At 58.8% G+C, this 26,077-nt stretch overlaps 1 protein-coding gene across 1 annotated transcript in view; it reads right to left on the bottom strand.

The window, feature by feature from the left end:
• FBN3 (fibrillin 3) overlaps positions 1-26,077 on the bottom strand; it is a 175,344-nt gene that overhangs the window by 107,079 nt on the left and 42,188 nt on the right. The window contains exons 5-8 of the mRNA XM_075903143.2: positions 22,750-22,845; positions 20,212-20,307; positions 3,221-3,418; positions 2,380-2,505 (exon numbers count right to left, since the gene is read on the bottom strand). Of these exons, the coding sequence (XP_075759258.2) occupies positions 2,380-2,505; positions 3,221-3,418; positions 20,212-20,307; positions 22,750-22,845 (516 nt within the window). The remainder of the gene's footprint in view (positions 1-2,379; positions 2,506-3,220; positions 3,419-20,211; positions 20,308-22,749; positions 22,846-26,077) is intronic.

Genomic DNA, 26,077 nt, shown 5'->3' with positions numbered 1-26,077 from the left:
ACCAGCCCATTTGCTCGCCAAAATGGCCCAGGACGCAGGTCTGAGGCCAGCAGGGTCCGAGGGAGGGAGGTTCAATAGCCACGGGCAGGGCAGCTTTCGCCCGGTGCCCTTTGCGCCGGCCTGATGTTCGCAGAGCTCCCCAGCCAGCTCTCTGGCATTTCGGGGAGCCTGGGGGAGAGCCCCCCTCCCAGTGGTGTGTGCCCGGGGCTCCGGCACGCATGCGAGGAGAAGCAGCCAGGCGACGGTGAATAGCTCTGCTGCACCACAAGAACCGCGCCCAACTGCTGCCCGCGGGGCTCGCTCCTTGCACCCCCAGAACTGGGCCTTGCGCCCCAGGCTGGCTGTTAGCAGCGGCTCACGCCGCAGACAGCAGCTGGAGGGGGGGCTTTCAGAAGGGGGCAACATCCCCCTTTCCTCCCCGACGGACGTGGCTTCGTCACACCCCTCGCTGCGAAGGGAAATGGACCCTCCGGTCCCAGAGCCACTCGGGCCATTCGAAATCGTGGTTCCGGTCTGTCCACAAAGCACCTCCCTTGTAACCGATGGGAACCCCACGAAAGGGGTACCCCTCCCCCCCGGACCGACCCCAGCTGCACCCGGAGCACAGAACTTGTGACTCTCCCCCGCCCTTCCTCTGCACAGCTGGAGCTGCTGGAAAGACCCTTCCCAGGAGCTGAGGGAGGCAGCTCTACAGGGGATGGAGACTGCTCGCCGGGCCTGCGGCTGTGAGTTACGCCTGCTGCCCCTGGAGAGCGGGGCTGCGGCGATGGTGGACGAGGCTTTGCCAGCTGCAAGCGGAGACAGGGGAGGCACCTCCCTGCAGCCGGCGGGGGGAACCACCTCGCTTTGCTGCCGACGGGCGAGGCACCCTCCCCTCGGTTCAGCCTGCCCCGTGGGCCCCGCAGTGCTCAGGAGGGTCACTCTACATTTACCTGGCGTCACAGAGCTGGGTCTGCCAGGGGCACGCCCCAGGGGCCTGGCTGCCCTAGCTCCCCCGCTCGCAGCTGCTCTGCTCCTGCCCTTGGGGCAGGCAGGGGGCCGGAGGAGAGGAGCTTTTGCCTCCTTTGTGCCCCCCATTTCCCGCCGCCGATGGTCGCCATAGTGACGTGCGGTTCCAACACAGCCCGGATGGGAGCAGCGCTGCAGAAGCTCCCCCCGCACCGGGGAGGCCACCGGCCCGTGGGGGCTGCTGGGAGGTCATTTCCCTCCTGTCTGCCCCCAGAGCAGCGTTCAGGGTTTCCCTGGCCTCCCCCAGCGGCCACAGCCCCAGGGCCTCTCCTCTGAACAAGGACCCGCTCCATCCCGGGGCGCAGTTCTCACGGCACGCTTCCCAGGGCTCGGGCGCCTCTCCAGCTGAGCGTAGGCCCTGGAGAGCAGCCGCCCGGAGCAGTGCAGAGTGAGTGCCCTTCACGCTGCCCTGGCAGGACCCCGGCGGGGGAAGGGCTCAGGCTGCACGGCCTCGCCGCCCCAGCCTTGCCTGACAAACAAGAAGCCAACCAGCGGCTTTGGGAAGGAAGAGGCCTGAGTAGCCACTCACCTGCCTGGCCCACCTGCCTCATACCACAGCGATGGCTTCTGGACAGGGTGGCTACCAGCATGGGCGGGGTCCAAGCCATTGGCCCCCAGCCTCCCAATGGCCCTTTTCATCCAGCCGCGAGGGGAAGAGCCTGCCCGTGGAGGGCCCAGGGGCTCCTCCGTAGGGCTGTGCAGCCTCCCCACCAGGCCCCTCGCGCCCCTTCCAGGGCATGCAGCCACAGCCGGAGTGAGATCGGTCTCCCCGCTGACCCTCCGGGCCCTTCAGCCTTCCAAATGTGCAGTCCAAACCCTGCCCGGAGCAGCCCGGAGCTTGCCTGGCCGCTTGGGGACCCTTCTCGTGGGCGCCGGCCACGTGCCTGCAGGGTGAGGTGACACCTCCACGGCAGGGCCCTCGTGAGCGTCCGGCTGACTCCTGCTCTCCTGGCGCCTCAGCGTCTCTGCTCAGAGGGCTCCCTCCTGCTGCCTCAGAGCTCCGTGACTGAGCCTCGCTTCTCTGCCCTTCGGAGCGCGGCTAGCCCCCCGAGACGGGGGCGTTCACCGACAGCAGGAGGCGTCTGCCGGCCCCTCAGCGCAGCTCGGAGGGGGTTGGTGAGGAGAGACACAGAGCTGCTTCCCAGGAGAGGCGCTGGGACTTCCTAAAGCACTCGCACTGGAAGGGCCCTTGAGAGGCATCAGGTCCCGTCCCTGCCCCACGGCAGGACCAAGCGCCGTCCAGATCCCCCAACTGTCTGTCTAACCGCCCGTCAGTATCTCCAGCGGGGGAGACCCCCCCCAGTGCTTCCCCACCCGGGCGCATGGGAAGTTCTTCCTCATGAGCAACCTGGCCCCGGCGCCTCGCCTTACCGTCACACTTGTGGCTGGTCTCACTCTGCCTGTGCCCCGCGGGACACTTGCACTCGTAGGAGCCCACGGTGTTGATGCAGTTCCCACCCTGGCAGAGGCCGGGGATGGCCTGGCATTCGTCCACGTCTGCAGGGAGGACAAGGGGTCAGGCAGCGAGCAAGGAGGCCGCATGGCCCAGGAGCCAGGAGCCAAAGGGGGCAGGGAGAACAGGAGCATGTTCGCTTCCTCTCCTAGGCTGCAAGGGGGCACTGGGCTCCCGAGGGGCTACGCTCTGCCCCCCTGCACCGTGGTTCCAAGCCTCTCCTGCCTGGGGATCCTTGTGATCATTACCAGCAGTGCCAAGGAGCCCGTCATGCAGCATCGGGCTACTCGTAGCCCAGTTTGGCAAGTTCACAGGGCCGGTGCAGGCATCTGCCCCCCAGCGCAGGGAACGGGCCACGCTCCCCATGGGGGTTCCATTTAGAGCTGGTTGAAATGTGGGCTTGTGAGAATTTCAACTTTTTGATTTTGGCTTAGTTCTGGATCAGAGCAGCGCACAGTCAACCTGTGGAACTCCTTGCCAGAGGATGTGGTCAAGACCAGGGTCCAAAAAAGAGCTAGATACACTAGACAGGGATCACTAGACAATTCCCGGTTCTGTTCACTCCCTCTGGGGTGCCCGGCAGGGCCAGTGCCGGCCGACAGGACGCTGGGCTGGATGGGCCGTGGTCTGACCCAGCCTGGCTGCTTGGATGTACTTAGAGCAGCATCCGGGGCTCCGGCCCTGCCCCCGGCTCCTTTCCAGGAGGCGTTTCCAGCCCGGGCCTGGCGGGAGCCCGTCCGCGCCGTTCCCGGCACTCACCTTGGCAGGCCCCGGTGCGCACGTTGGGGATGAAGCCCCGGCGGCAGGGGTGGGGCTGGGCCGGGCACATCTCACAGGGGTGGCCCCAGGCCCGGCCAATGGTGGCGCAGCACATGGTCTTGGTGCAGACGATGCCGCTGAGCTGGCCCTGGCACATCTGGTTGTTGACTTGGCTGAAGCAGGGGCCGGTGCGATAGTCTGAGGAGGAGCCAAAGGCCGGGAGGTTAGAAGGAGACCCAGGCCTGGTGCCCCCGCAAACAGGGCCTGCTCTCCCGGGCTCCAGGCAGCACCACCCACAGCTCGGCCCTGACCCCGTCACAGGCCCGAGGGCTCTGACTGGACCGGGGCCTCGGCCGCCATTTCTAACGCCTCCCCCCTGGAGCGGCCTAGCTCAGCGCGGCTGCGAGGTCTGCTCTCTGCCAAAGGCCTGCCGGGGAGGGGAGGGCAACAGAGGCAGAGCCCCGGGGCCCAGCGATTCGCCTGGGACTCCTGGCCGGGCCCTTGGACTTGCCGCCAGAGGGGGACGGCACCGAAGGACTGGCAGGAGGAGGCCCGGCGTGGCCTGGGAAGCACCTCGGGCTGGCTGCTTCCTACTCCACCCTTCGGCCGACGCCCCCCCAGAGTATTACTGGGGACTGAGCACACGCCCCAGGCGCTCGGTGCTGGCTGGCCCAGGCTCTCGCCCTGCTAATCAGCCAGGTTCCCTGCCTCTCCTGCGATGCACGGCCCCGGGGCTCTGCAGGGGGAGGGGACGGATGCTCTGGACACTGCATTTCCCTTGAGCACTTTCCAGGAGGGTTTGCGCTTCCAAGTCCCTGCCTGCTGCCTCGGCTTCCCCAGAGCAGCCGAGCTCCCCCGCGGCCTGTCCCCTTGGCTAGTGACAGGTGTTTGCAGCCCCAGCACGCGGGGTGTCGAGAATCGCTGCTCAGGAGTGAGCTCCTGGCTCGCACAGGAAATCGGCTCCAGACTCCCCGGAAGCCGAGAAATGACAGAGCCTCCCGTGCCAGGTGCTGTGCCCAGAGCCTCCTGGCCAGCAGCGCACAAGGAGAGCCGGCCGCAGGGTTCATGCTCCTGGGTAACTGCCCAAGGGCCCAAGGCCATTTAGTGGCTCTTCACCACGTCGACGCTACAGCAACAGCAGGGCCATTCCCCTGCGCCCAGCCAAGTGGGGGGGCTGCTGCTCCCCCGAGCCCTGGGCGGGGATCTTAGCACAACCGGGCTCCAGCAAGAAACTCCCTTCTAAAGCACGAAGGGCCTTTCGCTCCAGCGGGGAGCCACGCTCCATGCAAATGTTCCAGCCCTTCCTGCAAAGACCTCTCGAGCCAGAGGGAAAACTCCCGCATTAAACCTCTGACGGAGCCCAGGGCACAGCAGCCAATGCAGCCGACCCCCCCCCTCACACACACCATCCCCCTACAGTAGCTGGCCAGGGTGGCCCTGAGGCCAGGGAGCACCAAGGAAGCAATCCCGGGGCAGCGACAGCCCCAGAGGCCACTCTGGATCTGGAGGTGGTGGGGGCTCGGGCCGGAGCAGCAGCCTCAGGGGCAGCTGGAGACAGAGCAGCCTCCAGGGCCCCCCACGGGATGGACGGGTGGAGCCTCACCCCGGGTTGGGTTTCACAAGCGCGGGAATGTGGCTGCTCCCGCAAACCTTGCAGGGCCAGATCCGAGACCCCTGGGCCACGATGCAGCCCCGCGAGCGGCTGGGGAACGATTTGCGTCTGCTTGGGAGCGTTCTGGTAATGGCTGCGACGGGACTTGTGAAACCCAGGGTATGTCTACACTACAGCGCTAGTTCGAACTAACTTAGTTCGAATTAGTTAATTCGAACTAAGCTAGTTCGAACTAACGCGTCTAGAACTAAAAACTAGTTCGAACTAGCGTTTTGCTAGTTCGAACTAGCAAGTCCACATTGAGTGGACTCTGAACAGGGCTTAAGGATGGCCGGAAGCAGTGCTGGCAGGGCATAAAAGGAGGACTTAGAGCATGGAGATGCTGTCTCAGGCTAGCCGAGGGCTGCGCTTAAAGGGTCCCGACCCCCACCCCGGACACACAGTTCTAAGGGGTGCCCCGCTTGCAAAGAAGTTCTGGCTTGGAGTGCCCTGAGTGCCCACACTGGGCACATCACACCACTCGGCCATCAGCCCAGCTGCACTTGCCGCAGGCTGCCATCTGGGGAGAGGGAGTAATTGGGGGGCTGCAGGAGAGCTTCCACCCCCAGAAGCCCGCAGAGCCAGCCCAGTCCTCCCCATCGGGGGCTCGTACCCCATTCCTCCCTCACCTCCTTCCACTTACCCTTCCTTAGCCCCCCTTCTTATTGATGTACAAAATAAAGATAACGTTTCTTCCAACATTGACTCTGTCTTTATTGAAAAAAAACTGGGGGAGACTGGGAAAAGGAGGTGGGAGAGGGGAAGAGAAAGGCTGGGAGAGGGGAGGGCAACTAACATGATCAGGGGTTGGGAACAGGTCCCAGATGAAGAGAGGCTACAGAGACTGGGACTGTTCAACTTAGAAAAGAGGAGACGGAGGGGGACAGGATAGAGGTCTCTAAAAGCAGGGGTTGGGTGGAGAGGGTGCATTCAGAAAAGTTCTTCCTGAGTTCCCATCAAGAAGGACTAGAGGACACCAAAGGAAAGGAATGGGTAGCAGGCTTGAAACTAGTAAGAGAAAGTTGTTGTTGTTGTTGACAAAGCAAATAGTTAACCTGTGGAACTCCTTGCTGCAGGAGGCTGTGAAGGCTACAACTAGAACAGAGTTTAAAGGGAAGTGAGATAAAGTGATGGAGGTTGGGTCCATGGAGTGCTATTAGCCAGAGGGTAGGAGTGGTGTCCCTGCCCAAAGTTTGTGGAAGGCTGGAGAGGGATGGCACGAGACAAATGGCTTGGTCACTGTCTTCGGTCCATCCCCTCCAGGGTGCCTAGGGTTGGCCGCTGTTGGCAGACAGGCTACTGGGCTAGATGGACCTTTGGTCTGACCCAGGACGGCCATTGTAAGCTCAGGGCTCAGTGTCGGGGGTCTCAGTGGACCCCCCTGATTTTCATGCACACCTGGTCCTGGGTGGCCAGGCTGGCAGCTCTCCTGCCCTAGACGGCCACTTTCCTGTGCCTAGTGCGGAGATCGTGGACGAGGTCCACGATGTCCGCACTAGCCCAGGAAGGTGCCCGCCTCTTGCGGTCCAGGGCAAACTCCTGGGAGCCGCCAGCCTGGTCCCGGCAAGAGGGGGTGGGCTGGGGGGCATCGGGTGGGTGGCTCTGTGCCGTGCCAGGTGCAGGGTCTGCTAGCTGGGTGCTGGCAGGCTTGCACCTGGCACGGGCACCGTAGCCAGCCCGTGCCCCTTTAAGGGGTCCGGGGCCGGGAGGGGGGCATAGAGTTTCCCTGGTGTTGGCCAGAGTGGCCACCAGGGAAACCTGGGGAGGGCTAGCCTCCCACTAGTTCGAACTAAAGGGCTACACAGCCCTTAGTTCGAACTAGCTAGTTCGAACTAGGCGTTAGTCCTCGTAAAATGAGGTTTTCCTAGTTCGAACTAAGCGCTCCGCTAGTTCGATTCAAATTCGAACTAGCGGAGCGCTAGTGTAGCACCTATTAAAGTTAGTTCGAACTAACGTCCGTTAGTTCGAACTAACTTTGTAGTGTAGACATACCCCCACTGTTTGAGTTTACTGTGAACCAAAGAGGGGAAACCGAGGCAGGGTGTCCCAAAGCCACGCCTGACCACCTGGGACATGTGGGGGCCGCCAAGGCTGTGGCGGATGCAACAACATTTCATGTATTTGAGAACTGGATCTCGGATGATGCAGAACACCTCATAAATGCGGCTCCTTTCGCCTGCTTTCCCGATGGCCCTAACTGTGCCTGATGCGTGCACCCAGGTCTGCAGCGTCGGGGGCCAGCCTGCAGGCAAAGGGCTCTGCAGGGCAGTGTCTGGCCACAGGCAGCCTGCAGGCAAAGGGCTCTGCAGGGCAGTGTCTGGCCACAGGCAGCCTGCAGAGGCAGGCTCGCACAAGGCGCGGAGCTGTGTCTCTGAGGCTATGTCTAGACTGCAGGCGTCTTTCGGAAGAAGCTTTTTTCGGAAAAGATCTTCCAAAAAGACGTTTTCCGACAGAGCGCGTCCACGCTGCCAAAGCGCATGGAAAAAGCGATCTGCTTTTCGGCAGAGAGCATCCAGACTGAATGGAGGCTCTCGCATGGGCGCTGTGACTGCTATGGGCGAGGGGACCACCAGGGCACCTGTGCTTTGTCCTCTTCCCTCTTCTTCCGAAGGAATTCCCCCTTCCCCGTCCACACACGCCTATCTGTGGAAGAACTCTTTCGCAAAAATGCTCCTTCCTGGTAGAGTGAGGATCACCAATGCTGGAAACCACCCCCACCCCTCCGTTCTTTCGATTTTCTTGCAGAAGACCGTAATTACAGTGTGGACGTTCCTTGAGTTTTGTCGGCGTGTGGACATACCCTGAGGAGCAGCCGGTTTTCTCTCTCTGGTTTTGAGTACTGTGCATTCTCGGTCAGAGCGACCGACTCCCACCTCTCCCTGTGCATGCCGGGAGCCCCACTGCCGCTGGAAAAGGCTCCGGAGTCACGTACTAAGTTGGAGCCTATAACTACACAAGAGGCAACCCAGGCACCACTACTACGTCTGCAGCGCAAAGTGAGGGAAAAGTCAAACCAAGCCTCGGACTGTGCCGCTGAGAGGGCCCTGGAGGAATTCCTTGCCGGCAGACATGGGGCCATTAAAACGGGAAAAGGAAACACTTTCACATACATGGACAAAAATAGAGTTTCATATTTAGACTTGGTTCTGGGCGGGAAAGCAGCCAAAGCAAGCTGGGTCTTGCGGTCTGGAGCCCAGCGTGTGCTGGCAACGTGCCAGGTCCCATCTGGCGCTCATTTTAATGGGTCAAATGATTAAATCTTCAATGAGACACTAATCAAACCTCTAGGCACTTCCGAGAGGCTGGGGCCCCGGGAGTCTCTGCGGGTCCCTGCCCTCCACATGCGCTGGCCTCGGATAATTCGTCCTCTGCCACATTCTTCGGCGGAGCCAAGCGGAGCTTCGTTCCTCCATCGCTCCGCACCCTCCCTGGACCGTCTCCCATCGCTCCCAAGAGAGCCACGTGGGGGAACTGCCTGAGCAAGGGGCTGAGCCCCCCGCACCCAAAGGGCTCCCCCAGGACTGGCAGCTTCCCCAGCGCCATGCCAGGGAGAGGGAGTTCAGCCCCAAGCCCGACTTGCGCAGGGCAGAGACTGCGACCAGCTGGGCCTATGGCTGGAACTCCGGGTGCAGCTGTAGATCCCGTCGCAACCCAGGGCTGCCAAGAGCATCAGTGCCACTGCCAGGCAGGCCTGATCTGCCCTCTCTCGTGCCACCTTGCTCCGGCCACCCAACTGCTCCTCTCTTGCCTCTGGGCCTCACTCGCCCTGCCCCCGCCCAGCTGCGTTCACGCCACTTGGGGCAGCTCAGAAGATGGAGGGGCAGGAAAGGGCCTTGCCCGGTTGGCTGGTGGGCCTAGGGAGAGCAGAGATTGCCCCGGTGCTGGAGAGCCGCAGACACCGCTCCAGGCCACGCGGCTCTCGCTGTGCCCGCTCTGTCCAGTCTGGAAGCAGCTGTGTCCCTGTGCCATGGCCTTCCCTCGGCGGCTGTCTGCTCTGCCGGTTCCTTCCAGCCTGGCCGGGCCACACAGGCACCAAGACTCCAGGGGCCCCGGCTGCTGCATTAGGCACCTCCCACAGCCTGTGGCGACACCCCACTTCGTGCAGCCCTGGGCCACAGCCGGAGGGGCCCATCCCCCTTACACCGGCAGCTCCCCATGCCCTGGGCGCTCCTGCCGGGGGCTTGCCTTGACCCCTCCCACTCATGCTGGAGAGTAGGGTTGGGGCAAGCCCCCACCGCCTGACCCTGCTCCCTGACAGGAGCGCCAGGCAGGCGAATTGGCTCAGAGCAGAGGGGCCCCCCTGGTCAATCTGCCAATGGGCCACCACAACCTGTCACGGAGAACTGTGTCTGACCCCAGTCCATGGCCAATGAGGATGGTGGCAAACCAGGCTGCTGCCAGATTCCTACCAACCCTCCCCCTAGAGCTAGTCAGCTACGGGGCTGCTGGCAAGGCCATTGCCTGACCATGGCAGCCCATGCCTCAGTTTACCCAATGGTGAGCGTGGCTGCCAAGTTGGATGACGTTCCCCATGTGGAAAGCCCTCCCCGTGGAGGACACGTTTTTGCAGAAAAGCTGGTTACTGACCTGAGCCGGAACAGCTGTTCCTGGAGATGGGCTGTGTGTGCCCGTCGGCTCCCGGTGCCCACAGCACATGGCCTGTGGAAACGTTTCCTCCCAGTGGTACCCAGTGGGTGGCTTGAGCGCCCCCTGCTGACAGGGATAACGGGCAGAGCTGCCCTTCGCCCCCTCCCCGTCCCTTCCTGCGGCCACTCCCGTGAGGAAGGGGAGGGGGTGGGCTGGAGAACGGGCGCCTGCCCAGGTGCCACTTTAGAGGAGGGAGAAAAGAGGTGGCCGTCTGCATCAAGCCTTCGCTGGCCCTCCAGGCTGCACCGCCGGCAGCCAGCGCTCTCTGGCCCGGCATCTCCTGTGGTCGAGGAGGACCGTGGATGCTCCTGGACCACAGAGCCCGGGAGCCTAAGACAGAAGGGCCAGGTGGGGCTGCGGGCAGTGCAGAGTTGGGGCCAGAGCCCCACAACAGCCCCTGGAGCGCGGGACCTGGGCTGGAGCCCTGTGGCAAACGGGGCAGAGGCCAGAGTCTCCTGGCAGCCCCCTAAAGCACGGAGCCAGGGACGGAGCCCCACGGCAGCCCCCAGGAGGGTGGGGCTGGGGCTGGGCAAGCAAGGCAGGGGGCCTACTGGGCTTGGGGCCTGTGACCGCGGACCCCCCCTTGTTCGGGGCCAGTCAGGCCCGACATCATCGGCTTGTTCACGGCAGCTCCGTGGGGGCGGGGCCGGGAGAAGGAACCTGGAGAGGATCCCGCCGAGCCAAGGGATCAGCTCCCGTCGGACCCCGAGGATCCAGCCACTCGCCTTCCCGCGTCCTGATCCACGTTCAGCTCACGGCGAGGGGGCGCCAAGGAAACGGCCGCGTCTGGAGACCAAGGGGCAGAATCTCTTCTCCTGGCGGGAGTCTCGCGCCGCGGCCAGGCTGCGGGCGGGCTGCTTGGTGCTTCGGTGTGATCTGCAACCCCTGCAGGGCCCATAATGGGCATGGAGATAGGGCAGGGCCCCCTGTCTTGATCCCATTGCAGAGTCGGAGGATCACGGAGACCCGCGGGCCCTGCTCTGGGATCCGTAATGTCTGATGAGCAGGATTCCCATTCGGTGCCGGGAATGATGCCGAAAGGCCGGCGAGGCACCAACTTAGCCTGCTCCCCCTGGCGGTACGGAGGAGCTGCCTCTCCTGGCGCTGGCGCCCTGGGACCGGAGGTTGCGTCCCCGGCGTAGGCACCTCGGCACCGCCCACACCTCCGGCCTGGCGATGGGGTTTTGTGGTGGTGTCCAAGAAGCAGCCGGTGGCTTGTGGCACTGGAGCCAGCTGTGCTGAATTAGGCCCCGGTTTACGTTTCCGCTGCCCTCTCCTCCACCTCTTGGCCCTCTTGCCGGGCTTGCAAGGGGGAGACCTGCGGGGAGCCTGGCATTGCCCCTTCGGTGCGGGCTGGCTCTCCGCCCTTCTCACACCAGCCAGCCCTGAGGGTGGCCCGAGGCCCCTCCATAGCAGGGATTTCAGCCTCCTTTGCCCGAGGCTCGAACTCGCCACAGGCCTGGCATCGGGCCTTCCTGTCTGCCTCCCCCATGGGCTTCCGAGTGCTCGGGCTGGGGGAGAAACCTGCGGACCAGGGCCCCGCTCAGTCCCACAATTAGAAAGAAACCTCAAATGGGGCGAACGAGCCCCAGCGCCCGCTGGGCAGCCACGCGCTGGCACATCAGCCCCAGCAGTGGGATGCGCCCAGGCCACCTCCCAAAGGAGACTCCGCTTCCCTGCCCGTGCAAATGCTGCTTTCGCGCAGGCTCCGTGCTGCGCTGCCCCTTAGAAACGCCGCCCCAGCGCCTCAAAGGGGCAGCGCGTCAGGAGCCCGGCATCAGCTGGGCCCTCCAGCTGACCCCCGGCAGGGAAGGGAAAGACGAGTCGACTGTCCGATAAGCAAATGCTTTTCAGACAGTCAGTCCACCAGTGGACTAGTCCATTCCCCTCCACCTTTGCTGCCTCTATCAGGCCGCAAAGGGGGGGGAGGGGCACTTCAAAGGGGCAGACCTGCACAGCATTTCAAAGGGCAGCCGTGGAGCCCAGGGTCAGCTGGGGACTCCCCAGCTGACCCCAGGCTCCACTGCTGCCCCTCTAAAACACTGCCTCTGGCGTTTCAAAGGGGCAGCTGCCCTGGAGCCCGGGGTCAGCCGGGGACTGCACAGCTTGTTCTGGGATCCCTGTGGCAGTGGAGCCCGGGGTCAGCTGGGGAGTCCCCAACTCATCGCAGGTTCTGGGGAAATGCCACGCAGAGCCCAGGATCAGGGAGTCCCCAGCTGACCCCTGGCTCCACGGCTGCCCCTCTAAAACACTGCCTCTGGCGTTTCAAAGGGGCAGCTGCCCTGGAGCCCGGGGTCAGCCGGGGACTGCACAGCTTGTTCTGGGATCCCTGTGGCAGTGGAGCCCGGGGTCAGCTGGGGAGTCCCCAACTCATCGCAGGTTCTGGGGAAATGCCACGCAGAGCCCAGGATCAGGGAGTCCCCAGCTGACCCCTGGCTCCACGGCTGCCCCTCTAAAACACTGCCTCTGGCGTTTCAAAGGGGCAGCTGCCCTGGAGCCCGGGGTCAGCCGGGGACTGCACAGCTTGTTCTGGGATCCCTGTGGCAGCGGAGCCTGGGGTCAGCTGGGGAGTCCCCAACTCATCGCAGGTTCTGGGGAAATGCCACGCAGAGCCCAGGATCAGGGAGTCCCCAGCTGACCCTGGGCTCCAGGGCTTCCCCTTTGAAATGCCAATACGCCCAGCCGCCAACACGCCCAACAGCCAACGCCCATCCGCCAACTCAGGCAGGGGGAAGTGAGGCAAGTTGGCCTAAGTCACCGGACTTGCTGGAACGTGCCTGCAGATAATAGAACTCTATTGACATGTGATCCCACGGGAAGCCCCCTCCTATCTGTCTCTGGTGGGCTGGCATGGTGACCTCACTCCGGGGGAGAGGGTGTCAAAATCCCACAGGGTCTTGGCCGTGGCCGCCTGTCGAACAGAACACCGTCTCCACCTGGCCATTTTCCTCCCACAGGCAGACACCGCCCCGTTCCGTCTGCACAGTGCAAACGCCGCACTCGCCGTTCTGAGAAATTGCTCCGTTGGGACATGCCAGATAGAGGTTGTAAAACGTTTCCTGTCCTAGATTTACGGTTTCCTGGCAAATCCTTGGGCCGGTGAAAGCGGAGCTGGACAGCCCAGATACATGGGCAGGGCACACGGCCAGTTACTATAAACAGCAGGTCAAAAGGAGGAAGTTTGTTTAGAGCAGGCGGTGGGTGTCAGGACTCCTGGGTCCTTTCCTGCTGATCCTCAGGGATGGTCTGGATGGTGCCTGGTCCTGCCGCGAGGGCCGGGGACAGGACTCACGAGGTCCCTTCCAGTGCTCAGACTCTAAGATTCTATGACTTGCTGTGTGATCTTGAGCAGGTCATTTCACCAATCTGTGCCTCAGTTTCCCTGCCTTTAAAATGCAAATACTCCCCTTCGGAAAGGCCATGAGCGCCCCCGCCACAAGGCTCTAGAAGCTGTAAGTGCTGTTATTAGTGAGAGGAGACCAGCCCCGGCCTCTGCACAGCGCAAGCCTCTGGAAAGGTTCGCCCAGGCTCCTGGAGGAACTGTGAAGCCGCCTCCGCAGCCCGAGCATGCTCCGAGCTGGATGGAAGGCAAGGAGATGGCAACACAGAGCGGGGGCAGAGACTCAGCCAGAGTCTCCAGAGAGCAGGTCTCCAGTCCTGACTCCCGCTTGGCCAGCAAAACCGGGAAGATTCCCCCCTGGGGTACATCCTGGCCAAGGCCAGCAGGGTCCTGGAGCCTTGGCAGGAGACTCCCAGTGAAAGGGATTTTACACGTGCAGCCACGGAACCCCGGTGACAATGATCACGCTCAGCCAATCAGGTGCGCGCAGCCAGTCCCTGCCTGGCCTTGCGCCCTCCAGCGCACAGCTCCTCGCACACCTAGGCCCAGGCCCCTTCCTGCTACGGAGCTCACCCCGCAGGGTGGCAACTGGCAGCAGCTCTGTCCCAAACAGCGGCCGATTAGCCAGGCCCGGGAGGGGGATCCGCATACTGCTCTGCCCTCCAGCGCTCCAGCCGAGAAGTGGGGTGGGGCACAGGGCCTGCCCCGCCCCATGTGGCTGGCACTCACCAGCAGAAGTGTAAGGAGGGGGAGGGACTGAGGGTGGAAGGGACGGGGCAGGTCCCCCCGCTTGCTTTGGCCAAAGAGCCTCACAAAACCCTAGTTCACCCCCATTCCCAGGCAGCAGTGCCCAAGGGTGGGAGGGAACTGGGGACAGGGACAAGCAATAAAACGCCCCTCCCCCCCCCCCCGCGCCCCACACGCCTTTGCCTTCCTCTGTGGGTGCAGCCTGTCTGAGCCGACCCCGGTCAGCTGGCGAACCTCCATGCACAATTCATCTCCTTGCCTTCCATCTGGCTCGGAGCACGTCACTTCGTCACAGGAAGGTTCTCGTGTTCGTCTGGATCACGCAGCCTGGCGTTGGAGCCGTTACTCACTGACACCTGTGCCCCGGTCGCTCTCGGGAGCTCTGTGCCTTGGCAAGTTCATTACCAACCCGCGGGGCTTCCCAGACTCGTGCCGTGCACAACACGCCAATGCTGCTCCTGTGGCAGCTCTGAGTCACGCTCCTTCCAGCTCTTCGTGGAGGGCTCATTCTCGACAAGACTGAAGTGTCAAAAAGAAACCTTTCTGGAGTTATCCAAGCCCAAGACAAGCAGCTGCACATCTGTTGGCCAGCAAACCCCACTGGCTCAGATGTGAGTCACTGAATCCTAGAACTGGACGGGCACGTCTAGACTGCGGCGCTATTTCAGGATACCGGAAGTCTCCCGAAATAGCAACGCCGCGTCTTTAAATGCGCCTGCTCTTTCCCAAAGCAGCAGGTGCGCTATTCCGGTGCCCCTGTAACCCTCACTCCACGAGGGTTCAGGGGTTTGTTGGAACAGGGCCTTATTTTGAGATCTGGGGCTGTCTACATAGCACCACATTTCAAAATACCTTCTTTTGGAATAAGCTATGCAATGTGCGAAGCTTATTCCGAGGGAAGGGTGCTGTCTAGACGCACCCGAAGGGACCTCGAGAGGCATCAAGTCCAGTCCCCTGCCCTCATGGCAGCACCAAGCACCACCTAGATCCTCCCTGCGAGGTGTGTGTCCATCCTGCTCTGAAATGTCTCCAGTCACGGAGATTCACAACCGCCCCAGGCAATTTATTCCAGTGTTTAGCCACCCTGAGAGGTGGGAAGTTTTTCCTCGTGTCCAGCCCACTGTGGCAGGGCTGGCAGCGCCGCTAGGCACCATTGGCCTCCCTCGGTTCGGCAAAGTCTCTGTGTTGGCACCGGCCAGGTCCCGAGGGTGCCGGGCTAGAGAGGGTCAGCCTGGAGCTCTGGTCTCCAGGACGTGGGAGCGGTTTGACGGGGGGACAGGCCCTGCCCACACTCAGCTGACGTGATGATTCGTCCTGCCAGCAGGGTCTGCGCTGAGCAAGGACGAGGTTTCGCATCGGCTCCTCTTCCGTGCCATGGCCACACTGGGCCTCGCACCGGGGCCCCCCCAAGCTGCAGCCACGCGGGCCCAGCACCAGCTGGCGCTGCAGTGACCAGCCACCTGCACGTCAGGGATGTTAAATGTCGGTTAATGGAATAGTCGAGTAACCTCATCAATTCTTATTGGCCAATCGATTTGTCTATAGTCCCGGGGCGGGGCCGGCAGCCAGTGCGCCCCAGCCTCGCTCCTGAGGAGCTCCATGCCACTCCACGCTGCTCCCTCTGTATCAGAGGCAGCAGCACAGGGGGCCAGGCGGGAGCTGGTCCATGAGGGGAGCCAGTTTAAAAACCGGCCCCCTTGTGGTCCGGCTGCCTGTCGCCCAGTGTTGCTGCCTCTGATAAAGAGGGGGTAGTGTGGGGCGGCAGCATCCCCTGTCTGGGGGGGGTCTGAGCTCCTGGGCCCGGCGTGAGCTGGTGCCTGCCCCCCAACTCCTAATACACTTTACATGCAGAGCCGCAGCGGGGGCAGGTCCAGGAGCCGGTACGAGTCGGGACTGAGCCAGGCTGCTGGCCAGCCTGCTAACGAATGTACTGGCGGGGGTGTGGGGGGGAGTGCACGTTGTCTGTAGCATTAACCTACAAGCTTTTGTGTATTGGTTACTGGGATAACGGACTCCACTATTACATCCCTACTGCCCGTGCCATCCCGGGGGGACCCAAGCTGTTCTGGGAGCCAAGGGAGAGGGGAAGAGGAAGACGAGTGGCCACCTGGCAGCCGTAGCCCTAGGGCTGGGCAATATGGCCCACGGGCCGGATCCTTCCCGCCAAGCCACTGGATCCAGCCCTCGGACTCACAGGGGAGCCTCAGGCAGGCTCCTTGCTTGCCCCATCCCCGCATGCGGCTGCTAGGTACTGATTGTCTTTGAACAGCTGAGAACCCAGGGGAGAGGGAGGGAGGGGCTTCGGGAGCTGCCCCCTCCCCAGCACAATCCCATTGGCTGGTTTCTGGCCAATGGGAGCTGCCTATTTAAAGAACAGGCAGTGCACAAGGCACCCCTCCCGCTTCCCCTCAGGCTCATAGCTATTCACAGACCCAGCTATTGACACTGGGGCGGGGCAGGCAGGGAGCCTGCCTGAGAAAGCTGCTGGGCTGCCGGCCAGGAGTTGCCCAGGTAAGTCTCCCGGCCAGAACCTGCATCTGGCATCCCAGCCCCCACTGTCCCTCAACCCTCTGCCCCCTCTCCTGCTCCCTACTCCCCATAACCCAAGCCCTCTGCCTCCTTCCTGCACTCATATCCCCTCCCAGACCCTGCACCCCAGTCTCCTGCCCTAGGTCACAACCACCTCTCTCACCCAAACTCCCTTCTGCACCCCACTCTCTTATCCCAAACTCCCTTCTGCACCTGACATCCCGTCCCAGAGCCTGCACCCCTTCCATTGATATCATGGAAGAGTACAGCCCTTGGCCACTTTCCACATTCTTGGGAGTGCCACCCCAGCAAAATTATTGTCCCCCCCCCCACCCTTGGGGAAGCTGCACCTCCAGGAAGTCAAGCAGCAAGGTGAAGAGACATCAGCCCCCCCACCAGCCATGCCACAGAAGGTCATTCTGGATCCACAGACATTCTTCGGGGTGAACCTGGTACTGGGGACGGGTCCTCTCAGTCAGCCCCACGCCTAGAAATCTGCAATTCCCGGCTCTCCCCGATGGGCGACTAGGGTTGGTGTGGCTTGGGCTGACCAGAAATCCCCCGCTGATTCCCCAGTGGAGAGCTGAGAGGGCCATGCCCCCCCCCCCCCCCCCGGTGACTGGCCCTTAACACACACTCCATGAGAGACCAGATTCCTGCTCCATGAGGAAAGCGCCAGCGCAGTGCATGCCAGCAGCCCCGACGCAGCCTCACACCTCCTGGGATTGCTGCAGGAACCTCTCAAAAAAGTGCAACTTCTACCAGGCCAGAGCAAAGCCGGGGAGAACCTGTGTTTGCCTTGGCGGGGAGAGCCTGTGTGTACACAGCTGGAGCGCTTGTTTTGTCTCCTCATGCAGGGGTGGGCCAAGGCACTTCTCCAAAGGCTCTGCACAAATGCGCTCTGTGTTTAAGGAATGTGGTCCATTACAATATCCATAGAACAAATCCCACACACACACAAATCCCCCCCCCCCCCCCACACACAACATGAAGGCAACTGGAGTTTACAGTCTTCCCTGGCACTGGCATACCCAGAAATTGCTTTCTTTACACGTCTGCCAGATTCCTCCCGGAACACAACCCTTCCTCTTCTACACACGCAAACCTGCGTAACCCGCTCCCTGCTCAGCCAGCAGGGGAAACCGGCCCCCTCTGCACTCCGGGCCCAGTCTGAGCCCCCCGCCACACAGGAAGATCCCACGTAAGTCACTTCTGGGTTACTGGGAGCAGAAAACTTTCAGGGTGTTGCATAAGGACTGTCTGTCGTCACTGCTCCTTCCTACATACTGTGTGTACGTGCGCGTGTGTGTCTGAGCCTTACCAATCTTTGCTTCTGTAACAAAGCACGAGGGAGAGGAACCGAGGCTGCTAAAGAGCTTTCACTTCTTTGCCACCAGTAAAAGCGAGGCACAAACCACGCAGGCCTTTGACGGGGCACTTGCCCCGCAGTGTTCAGCAGATGCTTTTGTAGACCCCAGAACACCGCCCGGCTATTGGGAGTGCTGTGTATTTTGCCTGGCTGCGGTTCAAGCAGGACTGCCTGCCTGCCTGGGCTCCCGGAAACCAACTGTTATTCCGCTCTCACCCTCTCCATCAGACTGCCAAGAATTCAGGACTTGGAAAAAGCCACTAGAGACAGGCACCAGCCAATCCAGGAGCAGGGGACGAGACGTGCACTCCCAGTCTCAAGGCAAGTTGGCTGGGAGGGGGGAAAGTTTCCAGAGGTCTTTGATGTGAATCCTTTGAGTTTGTACATCTGCTCTGGGGCGTGTTTCGGTTTCACTTTAGCTGTGTGCAGCACTAGCCCTCGCCAGGCACCCCTCGGCAGACAGCATCCGGGGGCGCGCCTCCAAGCCAAGGGGAAAGGAGGAAATTCCAGCCCTCCTAGCAGAGCCTCACTCATTCCAGCTGTGCTCAGACACAAAGCCTGTCTCGCTGGGGAAGCTAACGCAAAGCAGCAGCCGCCACTGACCTCAACGCGCTGCCCAGACCTGCCGCGGCTGAGGCACTGGCCCAGGGTTTCGTTGTCTCCCACAATAGTCGAGAGACAATTTTACACGGGAACCTTTTTCAACAGGAAATTGCCCCAAATTAACTAACATTGCAGAAAACTTTCCTTTGGATCAAACGTTTCTAGTTCTTAGCAGAAAAGACGTAAATTGTAAACCCAGGGGTGTTTCCACAGCTTCATGTTACAGTGGGTTGAACGAGTCTTTCCTGGTCTATTGGCATCATACACGGCAGCCATGCTGCCCAGGGCAAACTGGGTAACTGGTTTGCCCCTCTGTGGACAAACGGATGCCTGGAGATCCCATCCATTTAGCTGACACCAGGACTCTGTGAGACTCCAACGACCCACGCGTGGCGATGTCCCCTCGTCCTGTCTCAGCTGCACGCCTGCTTTCTGTTCGCTTCGGATGAGGAATAATATTCCACGGAGTCTTACCTACGCGGGTAGCCACCGTGTTTGAGAATGAAATAGTTTCAGGCAGTTCTGCAACTCTCTTCAGCCTGGGCTAGGGCTGACTCTCCAGAACACAATGCTGAATCTGGCTCGGGGCTTACATGGATCCTCCTAGTAGCTTCAGAAAAAAACCCGGTTGTGTGAACCAGCCGCGTGGTCAGCAAATGTGCAGGATCCATCACGTAAAAACCCGCTCTTAGGAAGAAAGGCCCGTCCTGCGGCAGAACTGAAAATTGCCCCTATGAAGCAACTCTTGAGATGAAACGAGAAGTAACCTTTTCTTGTTTAGGCTGAGAGCCCAGGTTCTGATCAGACAATAAGTGTTTTGAACATCTGCCCCTTATTCTCCTTTGTGTTAGCCTGTCAGCAGCCAACCACTTCAATATGGGAATGAAGAAACATCTTGCATTCCTAAGCCTTGTCTGCACTGGCATGTGTTGTTGCCAAAATCTGCCTTTTGGTGACAAAAGAGTGAAAGCGCTTACACTATGATGCAACTTTTGTCAGCGGAAAAACACCCAGTTTTGGTAACAAACAAAAAAAAGACTTTTTGCCTTTTCCCCTCCCTTTGGGTATGTCTAGACTGTGGCACTATTTCAGGGTACCAGAAGCAACCCGAAATAGCAGTGCCTCGTCTTTGAATGTGCCCGCTATTTCCCAAAATAGCAGGTGCACTATTCCAGCGTCCCTGTAACCCTCATTCCACGAGGGTCAAGGGATTTGTCAGAATAGGGCCTTATTTTGAAAATGTACGCTGTCTACACAGCGCCAAATTTCAAAATAAGCTCTTTCGACCTAGACTCGGAATAAGCAACACAATTTATGTAGTGCAAATTGCGTAGCGTATTCCAACAGGAGGGTGATGTCTAGATGTACCCTCAATTGTCGAGAAAGAGCCAGTGTGGACTCTGCTGTTTGTTTTGTCAAGAGAACTGACTCCGTCAGTAACCCACAATGGCTGCCCTGATGGCTGTTCTCAGTGTTTTGTGATCTCTGTTGCCTTGCAGGCATGCGCCCAACCCCTTTCAAAGTTCTGGGAAATATCTGACAGCTGAGTGAGCTGCTTCCTTTTAGAGAACAAAAAAAGAGCAAATCACTGGAGTGCTCCAGGAAGAATTGATATTTCTATATTCACTGACAGGTAAGCTTATAAAGAAATAGTGAACAGCTACCTACTATCCACGCATGCACTGAATAAAGCAAGAGTCCTATGGAAAAAAAGAGTATGTGATCACATCATCAAAGACTCTGTCATAATGCATGCACGCCCAGGGGCCAAATTAGCTCTGCATGGGCAAACCTGGCATTTCCTTTTTAAAATTAAATTAATTGAGATGGCCTATCTCCTAGAACTGGAAGGGACCTTAAACAATCATTGAGTCCAGCCCCCTGCCTTCCCAGAAGGACCAAGTACCATTCTGTGATGAATTTTTGCCCCAAATCCCTAAATGGCCTCTGCAAGGATTGAACTCACAACCCTGGGTTTAGCAGGCCAATGCTCAAATCACTGAGCTATCCCTCCCCCCTATGAGTTTTGAGGGCTTGAATTTGCAACCTTTATGATCTTTTTTGTAGTAACATTTGTGAGAGTAATATAGCAAACTGCTTCTTACCCCTCTCACACTGGGGCCCAGTGAACCCGTAGACACAAGCACAGCGGTTTGGTCCAATGCACCGACCTCCGTTCTGGCAGCCATTTTCACAGACAGCTATTCACAAAAAGAAAGATACACTAGATGGTCATCAACCAGACGGCACCAGGAAGTTCTACCCCATGGACACCTGCAGAATTTGGAGCATCCCATTTTATGTGCTATACTATTTGTAATTCAGGGGACTTCTCCATGTACCAATCCCAAAGTGAAAGGTATGGTATGTTTTTTTCAGCAAGGCAACTTTGTTTTTTCCTGCTTATAAAGAAATCCTATATAAGTGGTCTGGAAACCAATAGGTCTGTGAGCAGAGAGGTTTTGCTGGGGGCGAGAATCTTGGGTAACACACTTAGCTCTGTGATCCAATACTGAAGAAGTATAAAATTAAAAACTGTGAAAAGGGAAAACTAACTCTAACATAGCTCTCTGTCTGTCACACAGGGGCAGAATTTGACAAAGGGCATATGACAGGCCACGGTACGCTAGCAATAAGACTCACTGAAGGCCAACAAAGGTGTAGCTGAAAACCTGCCTGGGGCAGATCAATACTACAACAGCAAGGTCGGCTTACGGTATGCAAGTCCAGGTATGTAAATAACATAGCTGGAGTCAAAGTACCTTAAGCTGAGCTAGCGTTGTTTCCATAGCAGGAGGTTGACTTCCCTTACTCCTCATGAACTGATTGGGGTCACTCTCAGCGTTCAATTTAGCAGGTCTTTATTAGACCCTCTAAATCAAACACCAGGAGATCAATCTCCGGTGCAGTAAGTATAGACATGGCCTGAGTCACCTGTGTGTGAGCACTGGTAAAATGGCTATGAAGGTTATAAGAATGTGTTCAGTATTTAGCTTTTAAGAAATGCTTGTAGGATGCTTTGGGTATTGATCTTACCTGTGATAAACACACCCCATGGTACCAGGTAAGATGTAAGTGTTTGCTCTGTAACTATAAAAATGTTCACTAAGACTGTAGCCCCCCCAGTCAAGAGGGAGCATCCCCAGCTGTGAAACGCTAGTTCATCACAAGAGGTGTCGTGTCCTGTCCAACAAAGAAAGGACCCGGACAAGCTGCTGTGGGACATCCGAGGATAAAAGACTTTCCTTGGTGGCTTCCCCCGCATGTAGGAAGAAGGGATATGCACAAGCCCTTGTCCCATCCTCGCAAGGGCACAAAAATCCTGGTCCAGTAAGAATTATTATCACTGTGCTGCTTGGAATTCAGAGCAGGGCTGTGAATGGGTAACTGGTTAACCAGTTGCCTGTAAGCATAACCCTTACTGGGTAACAGTTAACTGGTGCCCAGGAGCAGCCGCCCCGCCTGCAGTCTGCCGTGGGCAGAGCACTGCTCCAGCCGGGCTGGGCCCACCACGCTCTGGCCCAGGGTGGGAGCCGGCAGCCCCACACGGAGCCAGGAGCCTCGGTCGGGACCGGCAGAGATGGTGGCAGCCCCACAGAGGGACTATGGGGGCAGCGGTAGCCTTATGAGCTGGGGGCTGCTCCAGCTGGGCTGGAGCCGCCTCCCTCCATCCTGCTTAATCAGTTAACCAGTTAAACTAAGGTTTGACCAGTTAACTGACTAAACGGGATTTTACGTCCCTCAGAGAGGGCCACATCCCTACGCATAAGCAAGGGGTCCCCAGGCTGTTTGCCTTGACTTAGCCCAAAAGGCCATTCAGCACTTTCATATTATAGCAGTGTCTACTACCTTTTTGATTGGATCTCGTGTGTGTGTGTGTGTGTGTGTCTATGTGTGTGTGTGTGTGTGTATGTGTCTCTGTGTGTGTGTGTGTATGTGTCTGTGTGTGTGAGAGTGTGTGTATGTGTATGTGTCTGTGTGTGTCTATGTGTGTGTGTGCGTGTGTGAGTGTGTCTGTGTGTGTATGTGTGTATCTCTATGTGTGAGTGTGTGTGTCTCTCTGTGTGTGTGTGTGTGTCTCTGTGTGTGTGAGAGTGTGTGTGTGTGTGTCTGTGTGAGAGTGTGTGTATGTGTGTTTCTGTCTGTGTGTGTGTGTCTGTCTCTGTGTGTGTCTCTGTGTGTGTGTCTATGTGTGTATGAGTGTGGGTGTATGTGTGTGTGTGTGTGTCTGTCTCTGTGTGTGTGTATGTGTCTCTGTGTGTGAGTGTGTGTGAGAGAGAGGGAGGAGGGGGGAGCTGTTTGGTTTAACCTTGGAAATAACTCTTGTTTCTTTTTGGAGGCACTAAATCGTTGGTCAGTGTTATAGGATTGGCCACAGGAGCGGAGTTTTGCGGGAGACCTGCCTGGGGTAGGAGACTGCTCCTTTGGGACGAGCCCGGTGAGGCGGGCGGAGGGGCCACGTCTCACGCAGCGAAGGGAGCACACAGCGTCCCCGGGGCCTGTCTGTGGGTACGGGGTTCGCCTGTTGGCCGCCCCAGCTGCTCGCAGGCATTGCCGCTGTCTGGGGGGAGCCCAACGGGAGAGTCAGTCACTGGCTAGTGGGGACGACTAAGCCGGGGGTGGGGGGACACGCAGGTACTCACGCTGCCCACAGTAAGTTCCAGTGTATCCTTTCTGGCAGAGGCAGGATTCCTCATTGCAGCTGCCCCCGTTCATGCACCGGACATTGCAGGACTGGACTGTGGAGGGAGGCAAGAAAATGGGATCAGAGGCCCCGTCTCCCTGGCAAGCTGCAAATCCCTGCGCCAGGCCAACCGGGACGCTGCTTCTTCGCGTGACATCAGCTCAGGGTAGAACCCACGACTCCGTCCCATCTCCCATAAAATCCAGCGGGCAGCCCCCGTGGGCCCCTCACTGGAGCTGAGCCTACGGGGCTGGCTAGCTCCTGCGGACAGTCTATGGACTAGCCCCCGTAAGTCCCACTGCCTTTGTGCCAGGCACTCGGCGCTGTTCTGGTCGTCACGTCCGTGCCCACAACGAACCCATGAGCTGGGAAAAACCAGAAACGAGAGCACTACGGCCAGTGCCTCCCCAGGGAGACGCCGGTTTGGACTCGGCCAGCTCACGAGGGCGGTGCAGGATTGGTCCCAGCAAAGGCCCAGAGCCTCGCAGGTGGAAGTAGGCAACATCCCGAGACATCATGTAGCTACACCCTGGCAATCCACCGGAGGATCCGGCCCAGGACTCATTGTTTGGACTCACTGCCTGAGATTTAGCCCAGTTGGTTCCACTTTCAGTTTAATTCCGTGTCTCTCAGGCCAAGTCTACGCTGGCACTTTCCAGCGCTGTAACTGTCTGGATCAGGGGTGTGAAAAAACACCTTCCTGAGCGCAGCAAGTGACAGCGCTGTACAGCGCCAGTGTGGAGCAGGCTATGAAGTGTAGACAAAACCTGAGTTCCACCACCTTTACATCCCCGAGCAATTCCTCTCTCTCCCTTCAGCATCTCCTCCCCTCCGTGTCTGCACACACTTCAGTCTCGCCTGCTTTTCATTGCGCTCCCTCCACAAACCAACACACGGTCTGCACCCCAGCATCCTCAGCTACAAAGCGCCCAGCACTCGGCCATAGACGCCCTCCTTTTAAGAGAGCATTTGGGGGGTGGATTTCTTTGAAAAGAAGGAAACGTCTCCTTGGGTTGTACGCTACCAAGCTGCAGGAAGGCAGGACACATCCAAGGAGTCGTTTGTTAAACACTGTTCTCTGTCCCTGAGCAATCCAAAAGAGAAATCACATCTTCAAAGGGGGGCTACACTTCCCGCTTGGGTCCACTTGGCATGGACACTGGAGTTCATGCTGCGTGGTAGTGAATGGGTGTGTACAACACATGGCGGAAGGACAACCGGCACGGGTCAGCCCCCACCAGCAGACCGGCTTAGAGCATTTTCATCCAAGTAGCATTTCATCCAGGATGATGTTCTGACAAACTGGATCTGGGGCTATGTCTAGACTGGAAGCCTCTTTCGAAGAAGAGCGTCTGGACAACAACCGATACTTTTGAAGAAGCAAGCCGCTTTTCAAAGAGAGCCCCCAGGCAGTCTGGATGCTCTTTCGAAAAAGCCCATTTGCATCACATAGCGCCTTTGTCCGAAAGAGCACTTTTGAAAAAAGGCGTCTTCCTCGTAAAACCAGGTTTTCCGCGGTCGAAAAAACTGCCGCACTCTTTCAATTTACTTTCGAAAGAACGTGGCAGCAGTCTAGACGCAAGGGAAGTTTTTTCGAAAAAACCCTGTAGTCTAGACACACCCTGAGTGCGTGGGGGAAATGGTATTGGTTTTAGTTAGAAAATAACATTGGAAAAATCCTTCAAAAGCATCTCACTTCACCATTCTCAGGATGAAAAGTTTGGATTTTTCATTTTGAAATGAGTTGTTGAAGTAGAAAAAATTTTAAAAAAATATAAAAAAGCCAAAATTTCCCCAAAACATTTCATTGGCCCAGAATGATTCTTTTTCCTTTTAAATTTTGCTTTACAAGAATGTTTGACTGTTTAGCCCCCAGGGTAGAAAATCCATTTCTAGCAGTGGCAGAACAGGAGCAATGCGCCAGGCAAACCACCTCCGAGAGAAAGCCAGCGGCTCCCAGTGCTGCACTCATTTGCACTGGCACTTCACAGCACTGTAACTTGCTCTGAGTGTGCGTGTGCAGGTGTGTGCACATGTGTGTCTGTGCGTGCATGTGTGCACACGTGTATCTGTGCATGCGTGTGCACGTGCGTGAGAGATTTTTCAAACCCCTGAGCCAGGAAGTCGCAGCACAGCGAAGTGGTTAGAGCAGACTGACAACGGTAATCGGCAAAGTCCTTTAGGTTTATCACAACCCAGCCGTCCCTTGCAACGTGAGTCTTCCTCAAGCCACACAAGGGCCCTTTGGCCACGACAGAAAAGAGCCACGTAGGGATGTGGATGACTAGTTGCCTAGTCAGCTCGTCGCTTCCCGCCCCCCTTGCTGCCTCTTGCTTGAGTCCCCCGCTGGCCCCGTGCTCCCGCAGCGCTTTCGCCTTTGCTGTTTTCACCCCCGGGGCTGTTGCTGCACTTCAAAGGCGGCAGCGCCCTCATCGACTAGTCGAATAGTGGAAGCAAATTGCATCGACTGTTTGATTAGCCAGTTAATCAAAATGTAACATCCCTAGATCCAAGTGGCCTTCGGCAGGGCGCTGGACACTTTCCCATCCTGCAGCATTACCGATTGATGGGCACCGCAATCCCAAGGCCAGACCCCAGGCATACTCCGGGGGGGGGGGGGTAACCTGCCAGCCTGCATTGTGAAACCCCCTCCCCCAGGAATGCTAGGCATGTGCCCAGCCCTAGATGCTGTCTACACATTCCCTGCATTCCTGCCAGATTGCTAACACATGGAACTACTGTCCTGGGCAGGGGACCAAGGGGCTCAAACTTGCCTGTGCGCTGCCGTTTTGGGGACACAACACAATGTGCCACCTTCCAGTCAGCTCCCGGGCTCCCTTCCCTGAGTTACACGAGCACCTCCCACGTGGGGGATGGGGGGAGGGGGGGCTGTTTCCGCACGACCGGCTCAGTAGCCAGTCAGAGTCCTAGAACCCCAGGGTGGCAGAGACCTCAGGAGCCATCGAGTCCAGCCCCTGCCCAAGGCAGGACCAGCCCAACTCAATCATCCCAGCCAGGGCTCTGTCAAACTGGGACTTAAAAACCTCAAGGGATGGAGATTCCCCTCCTCCCTAGGGAACCCAGCCCAGCGCTTCCCGCCCACCCAGGGAAATCGTTTTTCCTAATATCCAACCTAGCCCCCCCCCCCCCCCCCCACTGCAACCTGAGCCCATTGCTCCTGTTCTGCCACCTGCCCCCACTGAGACCAGCCTCTCTCCAGCCTCTTTGGAACCCCCCTTCAGGGAGCTGCAGGCTGCTCTCAACCCCCCCCCCCTCACTCTTCTCTT

The sequence above is a fragment of the Pelodiscus sinensis genome, chromosome 32 (genome assembly GCF_052426305.1).
Source record: "Pelodiscus sinensis isolate ZL-2025 chromosome 32, ASM5242630v1, whole genome shotgun sequence".
NCBI lineage: Eukaryota > Metazoa > Chordata > Testudines > Trionychidae > Pelodiscus > Pelodiscus sinensis.
This window is presented reverse-complemented; position numbering and strand designations above follow the sequence as displayed.